This window comes from Oryzias latipes, chromosome 6, assembly GCF_053564925.1.
Source record: "Oryzias latipes strain Hd-rR chromosome 6, Olatipes_Hd-rR_3.1".
NCBI classification, from domain to species: Eukaryota; Metazoa; Chordata; class Actinopteri; order Beloniformes; family Adrianichthyidae; genus Oryzias; species Oryzias latipes.
In genome coordinates this window covers 16,713,312-16,724,241 of record NC_136242.1, presented here as the reverse complement: position 1 = coordinate 16,724,241, position 10,930 = coordinate 16,713,312, and the positions used below count along the sequence as shown (strand labels likewise).

Below are 10,930 nucleotides of genomic sequence, written 5' to 3'. Positions count from 1 at the left end.
CCTTTGCTAGTAATCCCTCTGCTCTTCTGCACAACAACGCTAAAGCCAGATCCATGTGATTGTAAAAAGGCCAGATGCAGCCCTGATATTTCCAATGGTTTATAGTAAATTGATTTGTGGAGAAAAAAAATCAAATGTGCTAAGTCAACGATTCAGGCCTTCTTGAAGCGGTTATAGAGTACTTTTTAACAAGATAAAAAAAAGTAACAGCACATCTTGGCTTTAACAGCAGCAGAGGACAAATATAAGGAGAAGTGTTTGTGTTTCCAATAGTCGTGTTGCATCTGCTTTTTCTGTTGTTTTTGCTAATTTGCTCTTAATTGAAATCATCTGTTGCCATAAAAAATATATTATTATATGGCCTAAAAAGAAAACAAAGAACCACACCATGACAAAAACCAATATAAAAATTAAACTGTGGGGTTTTTTGCCTGTTAAGCCAAGAACAGGAAAACAGCTGAAATTCCAACCCCACAATTTGCTCATAAACTGAGAATGTGTGAAAATGATCATTTATAACAGATAAAACATCCTCACACATATCCCTAGATACCGTTATATTAGATCATTTCAGAATATATAAATCCTATAGTTTTTATATATTATGCTCTGGCAGTCTGACCCGTTTTCTTAACACTTAGAGGGCCAGGCCTTGGCACATAGTCCAGAAATGAGGTGATACTTTGTTGAGAAAGACAGATCAAAGCACAACTAGTGGCCTCAGGGGCTCAGCAAATAGAAAATAGATTTTGTTTGGCAGATCTTGTCAAAACTGTTATTTGAGTTAAAATTCAGTGTTGTGTTTAATTTTTTATTTGTTAATTTATTTGACATTGCACATTAAAATCATTGCTGCCAATGCACTAGAAGAGTTAGACACAAAGCTATTATTCATCTCCTGTCCCCAGACTGATGGTAAAATTGTGCACTTAAAGAACATAAAATTAGAAACAAAATGCAAAGCGTTGGTATAATTGCTATGTATTGTATTGCGAGTAGTGTTACTTTCAACTTGTGAGGAGAAAAAAGCATCAGAATTTAAACGAAGAAGAAAAAACTGGATTGTTGGCAATATAAAGCCTGATCAGACAAAAAAAATTAAAAAAACGTTTCAATACCTTTAAATGTCTTTAACACGTCAAAACAACAGGGGAGACTCTGTTGCCCTATTTATTGTTTTTCTGTCCTGAAAAAGATTGTTTTGTTGTCATTCTGAAGAAAAGAAAAAGAAAGAGTGCTCTCTGATAGCATTGTGACCTTATTGTGAGGGTATACTGCCACCTAGTGGGGAAAGTAGAACCTCCATGAAACCTCAAACAAGGACGTCTGGAACCCAATTCAAAAGCAGACAAAAAAAGGGTTTTATGTTTAGAAATTATGTGAGGGTTATTTAATATGTTATTTTTTTAAAGTCAAAGTCATAGTAGTCATAGTCATAGTTGTCATAGTCATAGTAGTTTTACGGAGTTTAATTACATGCAACTGGTTATAGTAAAAGTTCGTCGAGTCTGAGTTAGCAGCTGTGGGTGAGGGACTTTGCACATTGCATTACAAGCCTGAATATGTGGGGGTATGGGTGTAGGTGTGACATGTAGGTATAATTCCACCGAGCGTCGAACAAGTTACCAGCGCCCCTTCGATAGCTCAGTTGGTAGAGCGGAGGACTGTAGAGGCTGAAGCTGAAATCCTTAGGTCGCTGGTTCGAATCCGGCTCGAAGGAGGTAAATTTTTTCTGCTTTTGGATTTTTTTTTGAAGTTGTTTCTATCGCACAATAATACCGACAACAATAACCTTCATGAATTTAATAGTGTAAAATGTAAAAGATTTATAATACGTTCTATAATGTGAACCAGTCTCTGGTAGGACCAAAGTGCTGTTTTTGTTTAGTGTCATTGAATATTAATAACGTTTTTCTTTGTAAATGAACCATTCCAACAATGTCCGTGGTTGGTTGAATGCTGTAATGCATGGTTTTGAATAAATTTCTTTATTTTTGTTTATTAAACAGCTGAAGGCTCAAAAAGGATTTGACTGAACAGGTGTAATTGTTTCACTAGTTCATTGAAAAAAAGGAAGGCAAGTACTTTTATCCCTTGTGCTATCTTCGATGACCCCACCCTTACATTGATGTGTTCTCCCTACCATGACAAAGGTGGATAAAGGTGGAAAGATTTCATGTCATCCATGGACACCAGTGAAGATCACAATCATTGAAGAAAAAAGGTTTAGCGCACTGTCTAGTGGGTCTAGATGACCCAATTCCCAACGTTAAAGTGCCCAGGATAGCACAAGGGTTACCAAAGTTTTACCATTTGAAGATTTGATAAAAGGTTTTAATCAAATTAATTGTATGTAAGAGATATACATAATCTATTGAAAGTCATTACATGTTAAATCTTGGAACTAGCTCTGTAATGAGTTGCAATTAAGTAAACCTGTTAAGTTTTTATAAATATGATTAAATACTTTTAATCTAATTCGTGGATGTTTTGGCTAATTTTTCATTTTTAAATACAATTGTGTTGATTTAAACCAAACAGAATCCATGGAAATGGTAAATGCATTAAAAGATGTTTATTAGGTTTACTTGGCACAAAGCGAGACAACATAATAAAAATAAAAACGAGCTTTTCTCAGCTCTGTACTTATCATTTTTAAAACATTTCTCAATTACAACGAAGTTTCACAAGTGGGAACAAATCGCACAAAAATTCAAGATTATGGATGTGGGTAAAGAAAAAAACTTTTTATTAGAAAACATTTAGAGCAGTAAAGTGTCAATAACTGAAAGGCTGAGGTAGAGACGTGGGTGTAAAAACTAAACTAAAAAGGGAACTGGGCAGGTAAAAACCGTCTACTGTAGGTCCAAATGTCCTCAAAGTCAAGAGGTAACCATTACTCATTTATGCAAAATCTATAACGTTCAAAGAGCAATTCATGAAAATCAACAATCTTTGACATTTAGTGAACATTGTTACACTTTTTAGGAACAACTAAATTGGATGTCACTCAAGTCGGAAGCGCTTTCTTGGCGAGCTTGGAGGGTCCAGGGAGAAAGCGGTGGGAGAACTGGGGCGGGACTCTGGGATGTACTCTGACTTGTACTTGTCAATGTACGGTTTGGCCACACCCCATACCTGCGTTGAAGTGGGAAACATGTCAATCAGAGTTGCTCGTCAATGACATCCCCATACTTTCCACTATCGTTTGTTCAACAACTTGCCTTTTGGTCGAGCAGGAGACGCTGAACGGCCTCGATATCTGCAGACATGAATCTGTCTTTGATCCACGGCCTGCAACACAAGCATGGATAAACATTAACATTTGGACGGACTCAAAACTGCACCTTGGCCACATGTGTTTGACTTACTTTGCAACAGTGCGCACGAGTTCGTAGACCTTCTCCAGGGGGGTGGTGGTGCAGAGGGGGCGGAGGAACTCAATACCCTGACAGGCTGCCAGCAGCTCTATAGCAAGAACTGATCAAAGAAATCATCTGTGTAAAAAGAGCCTCACAGTGGCTTCTTTAGTCTCTTGACATCTGAATGAGCTTCTCATGAAGGGTCAGCATTGTTTGTCAAATCCTCAGCAGAGCTCAGGTTCATTCAAAAAGTAGTTTTACAACCCAAAACTCTTTATCAGTGACCTTAGATTTACAAACATGCCAATATTTGCTGCTGCTTCTGCTCTATCTGCAGTTGGCAGATAACAAGGATGGAGTTTCATTCAGACTTCTTGTAGCTAAAGCATCAGGAGCTTTCTGGGGGCTTACAGAGGGATGAAAGTCAGATCTGCTCTTCTAAAGGTGTCTCAAATTTCTGCTGAATCAGGAGTGTCATTCTTTGAACCCTTTTAATAATGTTAAATGCACATGAACTATTTAACGAAGATTTTATTGCAATTGAATACTTTTCATGTCTTCACTTAATGGAAATAGATTTAAATACAAATTTACCAAAATAACTGTATATTTCATATTTGAAGACATGAAATAAAAGAAAGATAAATTCTGTTTGGGGGGAAAAGGCTTTTAGTTTTGTAAGTTTGACGCTGTTTTTATCTTTAAAGCATCCATAAGTGCTTTATACATAAAGTTTGATGTGATTTGATGTAAGGATTAACCATTTTCCTTATGAAAATCCTTAATTGTTCATTTCAAATTATGAGTTCTATGTATACGTTTTCTAATGAATCTAAACTAAACTGGCTTTCAGAATCAAAAGATCCAATCCTGTAGAAATAGAAATGTAAAATGCGTGAATTCAAATCGATTCAGAACTTTCCCGTTTCATTGGGTGAATCCAATCTCCATGTTCACCATTGGCTGTTTTTCTTAAATGATTTGATCAAAACAAAAAACTAAATCAAACCTTGCTCCACGTGCTCCACAACTCTCAAAGCTTTCCTAGCAGCCCACCCCCCCATAGACACGTGGTCCTCCGTGGCCGCGCTTGTGGACAGAGAGTCCACAGAAGACGGGTGACATAAAACTTTGTTTTCTGAAACTGAGAGGGAACAGAATGAGCGCTAAAATCCTGGGTGAGTTTGAGACAAACATCTGTCCTTCCACACCGACCTAAAGAGGCAGCAGTGCAGTGGGCGATCATGAAGCCGGAGTTCAGCCCCCCTTCGTTGACCAGGAAAGCAGGTAGTTCACTCAGAGAGGGGTTACACAACCTTTCTATCCTCCTTTCGCTGATGGAGGCCAGCTCGTGTACAGCGATGGCCAAAAAGTCCAGAGCCTAATGAGAGATGGCAACGAAAGGGACAATAAATTTAAAAAAAAAATGTTAAAAAGGACCAAAATGTTTTTGTCTAACCTTTGCCGGATATTCTCCATGAAAGTTTCCCCCTGAAATAGTCTCCCCTCTTTCTGCAAACACCATCTTGTATGTTGGTTAAAGCAAACATGAAGTCCACAAAGTTTTTTGCAAGAGTGACAATCTAGACTGCACAAGAAGCAAAGATACAGGGTTGTCAGTAGCGCTGTTGATCTCTGTGTTGATGATGTTCTTGACAAAGTTGATGGTGTCGTTTGCAATTCCATGTACCTGTGTGCAGAAACACAACAGAGAGCTCACAAACTCCAACTCAAATCCAATGTATATATGTCTGTCTGCTGGGTGCACAATGGTGGGATTTCCCTGTAGCAATCTGAATAATGTAGACTTGGGGGTTACCTGAGGACAGCACCGCATGGTGTAGGCATCCTGGACTCTGTCACAGAACCTGTGACTCTCTGGAAAATGGTACATTTTTAATTCATGCATTAATTACAGATGGCCTTGATTATTGTGATGCGTTGTGTGGAGTCAACCACGCGTCTGGCTGACGGCTGCAGCTGACGCAAAAGACTGCAACTTTTAACTGGCACCTGCACTCAAGTTTTAGTGTCAATTGCTTCCAGTTTATTTAAGAGTTGGTACTTTTATTTAAAAATTTTAGTATTATTATTATCTGTCCTGATGGGCTGCACAGGGGTGTAGCGGTTAGCACTCTTGACTCATATCAAGAGATAAACTGAAGATTTTTTGGTGTTCAATGGTAATCCAGGCTTATCCATTGGGAGTCTCTAAACAAGACTTAAAAAAAATTGAGCTACTATTTTCAAATTTAATCTAAAAGACCAACACAAAAGAATTTTAGAGTACCACCATGTTGATCAATTATTGCCATAATTTAAATTGCTTAAATCGAATCACAAAAATATTTGTTATCAGAGGCCAATTTTAAAAAGTATGGAGTCAACGTTCTCAGGCAGTTCGTATATTAGTGATAGAAAACTGCTAAATCTATATTTTAACTGGCAGAAACTTTGTCTGTTTCAGAGTTTGGGTCGGTGCTCGGACCTGCAAGCTGGGACGGGTGGTGATCAGAGTCCAGTAGCGAGCGGAACCGCTGGGCCACCTCCACCTGTCCTGGATGGGGCCGCAGCAAGTGGATGTCTGTGGGGGACATTGGGGGCAAGAGATGTGAAGAAATAGGAGGTCAATATTTACTCCCTCTTGTGTGCCGTTGCGCTCCCGTTTGCTGCTCCTCACCGCTGTCGAAGGCCTTGGTCGTCCCCTTGAGCACCTCCAGCGTGAGAGCAGCCACAATATCTGCCTGCTGGGCGATCGCCTCGGCTCGCTCCACCGCTTCTGCCCCCAAGGATGTGATCATCTGAGTCCCGTTGATCAGAGCCAGACCCTGGGAGGGAATCCGGGAGATCCGGTTTAGTTTTACAGAGACTAGCACCTGGACTGGAGCATTATTCTAATTAAGTTTACCCATTGCACTGACAAATGTCTCCTGTTCTAGATTGATTTAAGATTTCTGCTTCACAAACACATATTACAGTATCCCAAGGGCAAAAATGCAGTTAAAATCAGCCTAAATGTGCTGAATTTTAGTTTTAAAAAAATCATATTTTTATGTAGGTTTGGAGAAAATAAAAAAAATATTAATTTCAAACTTTATCTAAAAGGAATATTTTATGATTGTAGCTTGAAGAAAGCATACAGTAACATTTCCCATCAGGACACTTTGTTACAAATGAGAAATTCAGTAAAGTGAACATCTGAATGAAATGTTTGAATGTTTATTTGTAAGACAGTTTGTCTGATCCAGATCCATAAAATGAGACTAAACAAGCCTGCTTTTAAGGATTACCTCTTTTGGTTTTAGTGTTATTGGCTTTAGTCCATGGGCTTCCAGGACCTGGTCAGAGGCGAGAGTCAAAAGTTAAACAAAAGCACATTTTCTTATCAGATTTGAAAACTTTTGATGTGATTAATTATCCATTGCGCTGATCTTACATATTTGGCATCTGCCCATCCGCTCTTTGGTGACCACATTTTGCCCTCTCCCATCAGCCCCAGGGCCAGGTGTGAGAGAGGTGCCAGGTCTCCGCTAGCGCCCACCGTTCCCTTCTCAGGAACAAAAGAGAGGCAAGATGCTGCAGGGGGCAAAGCAGATTCAAGCTTTGGTCCGCCCAAAGGTCAGGAAACTGAAGGTTTGTGGGTTTGGCTGCATACCGTTAAATGCTTGGATCATAGCATGAAGGGTTTCCAAAGAAACTCCACTGTATCCTTTGGCGAGAACATTGATCCTCAGAGCGAGCAGCATGCGGGTCCTCTCCGGGCTGAGCGGGTTTCCCAGACCTACGTGTTGCAACAGAACGGTGGAACAAGACCCAAAAGCCTGAACGTCCAGGAGATTGATCTACAAGATGCCTTCTCACCTGCTGAGTGTGAGCGCACCAAGTTTTCCTGAAGCTCCCTGTGGAAAAATATATGTGTGGAGATCAGAAAGGGCTCAGAAAGCAGGGAACAAAAGCAGGAGAGGCTTCCTTTACTTGAGCTTGCTGACAGGAATGACAGTCCGGGCAAATTTACCAAACCCTGTTGTGATTCCATAGACAACTGCAACAACAAAAGACAGGACGGGTGACCATTATCATTTCATTTTACAGTATCAAATTGATTTTTTAAAAAGTAATTTTATTACCTTTGTTTTCTTTAACAATAGTGTCCAAAAGTTCCCGTGACTGCACCACTTTTCTCTCTGCCTCTGGAGTCAGCTGGAGTTTGAATCAGAGGTCAGATAATCACAGAAGAAGTACAAAAAAACAAGAGCAATTTGATGATCATTACCTTTATCTTATAGAGTCCACGGCCCAAGTTGACCAGATCTGTGGAAGTCAGGCTGTTGCCATCCAAAGAAATGAACTGCAGATGGAGCAACGCGTCAAACCGAAGCTCACGTTCGTTGGTTTTAAAGTATAACAGAGGGTCAACTTACATCTCCAGGTTCTTTATATGCCGCTGTTCTGTTAATAAACGGCACAGTTAAGGGGAAGTAGACAAGTGTTTTAATGGGTAACATAACAAACGTTTGAAATTTGTTTTTGAAAATGGGATAAATCCTCAAATTCCAGGATACAGATTGGAAACTCCAGGAGCGCATGGGATGAAGTCGGGAGACATGGTATCTCCGTCAATAGCTGGGAAAAAAGTTGAAAAATTTTTTTAGATTCATCTTTTGAGATTCAAACACAATTTCAGTTTGGGATCAAACTTGTCAAAAAGAAGTCTTTACCAAGCTCAACAAAATCATTATCCTCCAGCACGTCTTCGATGGCGTCATCCACGTCCAACAAGCCCAGACCCTGGCACCTGCGCACGATGAAGCGCGTCTCCTTCACGGACGTGATCCCGCCGTTGTCGGGTTTGTTCTTAATGTAGCGTTTCAGGGCCTCCTGGCCGAGCCACCCGACGGTTCTGGAGGTTTCCCGGCACGGCACCGCCAGCCACTCGTCACGGATGTGGACAGTGAAGCGAGGCATCGCGCGTCAGTGCGGCTGTGAGCGCTGCGCTGCAGGACCTCCTCAGGCGCGCGCCCCTGCGCCACCAATCAGAGCCGGGCGGCGGGGGGCAAGTCCCGCCGGAACCGGACTACTCTGGACCTTTGACCGGGTCATTCAAACAAAGGTGTTTTGCACATTGATCCCCTGCGTTCACGTGATGCAGTCACAAAAACCCAGGGGCTTCTTGCAGGGGGTTTTATTTGATGATGACAAATAAAAAAGGTGAGATCATAAATACATCAACTGGAGCTCAATTATTTAAAAAAAAAAAAAAGAAAATTAGAGAACCTGAAGGGTCCTGTCCAGTTATCATCACATCTAAAGAAATTTTCCATCTAAATCAACTTGCATGACATGAAATAAAGAAAGGTTAAATGGCCACATATGACCTCTGATCTGTAGCATAGGGATGAGGGGGACTAGGAGACTCGAACTTGAGACCCACTCTTTATGAAGTTTTTGTATTGAGAAGAAGCACCAACTGCCTGCTTTTGTATGTCCAATTGTTTAAAAGTTTACTTGCAATTTTTAAAAGAAAAAAAAATCAGTTTAACTGGTTTTAAGACTTTACTTATTACTGTAGACTTTGGACTCGACTTGCAAAAAGAGACGTGACAGTTGTGAGCACATCTGGTAATACCACACATCAAACACAGCTAATGAACCTGCCACACTATATCTCACTTGGCTGTTTAGAAAATTTTGCATTTGTTATTTTTATATAAATTTAGCTATTTCCAGTGGTTAAAGAACTTTGTATTTAGTCTCTTCCATCAGTTCTATTGGACAATCTTCAAGCTCTTGCAGATTTGGTCCTCATAGCTCATGTGTTTCAACATGGTGGTAAAGGTTAAGGCTCAGTCTCTGGCCGTGGTGCAGTGGTCGACCTCTCATCTGAAAATTGCAGGTTCGGTTCCTGCCCTGCTTGCCCATGTGTCAAAGTGTCCTTGGGCAAGACACTGAACCCCACATTGCTCCAGGGGGGGTTATAGGTTGGCGCCAGTGTTTGGCAGTGGAATTGTCATCAGTGTGTGAATGTCTGTGAGCGTGGGTGATTGTGATTATGACTGTGAAGTACTTTCAAGTTAGCTCTACACGCCATTTACCATTGATATTATCCTACAAAAAATATTGTTTTTTTGTGTTCCCTTAATATCATCATTTTTGTGCATCCATTTTTTGAGAAGTTTATGAAAATCTCACTCCTTAACTTTCTGATCTGTTAGTAAAATATAAACCCTCGTGCACACTGAGATCCTCCAGAACTGGTTTGCTAACCATTTCTATTGTAAAGAGTAAAACTCAGAAGCATCTGGGGCCTTTTGGCAGAGGACCTGAGGGAAGAGTGGATGTTTTAAAGAAAACGCTCAACACCTACCATTTGGCTATTAACTCATTTTCTTTTTAGTTATTTAATACAATTCCATACACAACGATTCTTAGGTACCATTCATTTTGACATTCCTTATTTTAATGTTTAATCATTTGTATCATCACCCGGAGCTGGTTTAGCTCGTGCTGGTTTGCGGCGCCTTCCGTCTGTGAAACCAGGGTTCGACTCCGGGCTGCTCCCTGTTCCCTTCTCTACCTCTGTGCCGGTCCCAAGCCCGGTTTGAGAAGGTTGCGTCAGGAAGGGCATCCGGCGTAAAACATTGCCAAATTTACCATGTGACTCGTTTGCTGTGGTGACCCCTGATGGGAGATGCCGTAAGTGGAAGAAGAAGATTTGTATCATCACCCCACCTTGCCACTGCTGGACGGTTGACGCCAGTGTTCGGCAGTGGAGCCCCCACCAGTATGTGAATGTGTGTGTGAATGTGACTGTAAAGCGCTTTGGGTCTTCGAAGAAGGTAGAAAAGCGCTATTCAAATATACGCCATTTAGTTTTTTCTGATAATTTGTATTGGATCCTCTCCCTCTGGGTTCCAGCTGTACCACCGGTTGGGGACCTGCATCAACGCCTCACAGTGATGGGGCTGGGTTCCCCGCCTAGGATGCTGCACTCAGCTGGTTATGGATTCCCCCCCCCCCCCCCCCCCACAGGAGGAGGCTTCAACTTTTGTTGTTTCCACTGATTTGCACTCATACTACTCAAGTCTACCCCACCTTTGACTTGAACAGACACATATTGACTTTGATGTACCTCATTTATTATATAATATTTTTATGAAGGGGTGGGAGTTTTTTTAGCTTCCCACTCAGACGAAATAAAATGTAATTATAGGGTTAAAATTGTTTTCTTTATTTTAATTCTAATCCAGTAAAAAAAAGTTCAATAAATGATCAATATTATACCTTGAAGCCTCAAACTAATTACTGTGTGGGTTTTATTTCCTATCTTTATTATGAAATTGGGTCTTTTCAAAGCCCTCCTCCCACAAAAAAAACTCTAAGGACAAAAGTAATTTTAAATAAATATTCACTTAATTCTATACATGGTTAACACGTGGTGTTACTCTTCTTTCTGATGGACATTTCTTACATTAATATAGCGTAAATTTAATCACGTGGTGTTGGAGGCTTCTGGAAAGTTTGGCCAAACGAGGCGTTCTTAAACGCCTCACCGTGATTATCCACTGATG

At 40.6% G+C, this 10,930-nt stretch overlaps 1 protein-coding gene and 1 non-coding gene across 2 annotated transcripts; one reads left to right on the top strand and one right to left on the bottom strand.

Annotated features, from left to right (window-relative positions):
• Positions 1–1,633: 1,633 nt before the first annotated feature.
• On the top strand, positions 1,634–1,720 carry trnay-gua (transfer RNA tyrosine (anticodon GUA)). The gene is given in 2 exon segments: positions 1,634–1,670; positions 1,685–1,720. It is a non-coding gene; the product is annotated as a tRNA-Tyr (tRNA).
• An 840-nt stretch (positions 1,721–2,560) lies between these two features.
• On the bottom strand, positions 2,561–8,442 carry hal (histidine ammonia-lyase). Its single transcript, XM_004069537.4, has 20 exons — positions 8,081–8,442; positions 7,925–7,985; positions 7,784–7,811; positions 7,636–7,710; positions 7,490–7,562; positions 7,338–7,404; positions 7,224–7,261; positions 7,018–7,143; positions 6,799–6,938; positions 6,653–6,700; positions 6,043–6,190; positions 5,851–5,946; positions 5,182–5,240; positions 4,972–5,052; positions 4,822–4,887; positions 4,578–4,743; positions 4,372–4,506; positions 3,372–3,480; positions 3,225–3,294; positions 2,561–3,138 (listed from the first exon to the last, which is right to left on the bottom strand). Exons 1-20 carry the CDS (start codon positions 8,325–8,327, stop codon positions 3,007–3,009), a joined length of 1,965 nt encoding a protein of 654 aa, XP_004069585.1. The 5' UTR covers positions 8,328–8,442; the 3' UTR covers positions 2,561–3,006.
• Between the last annotated feature and the right edge of the window lie 2,488 nt (positions 8,443–10,930).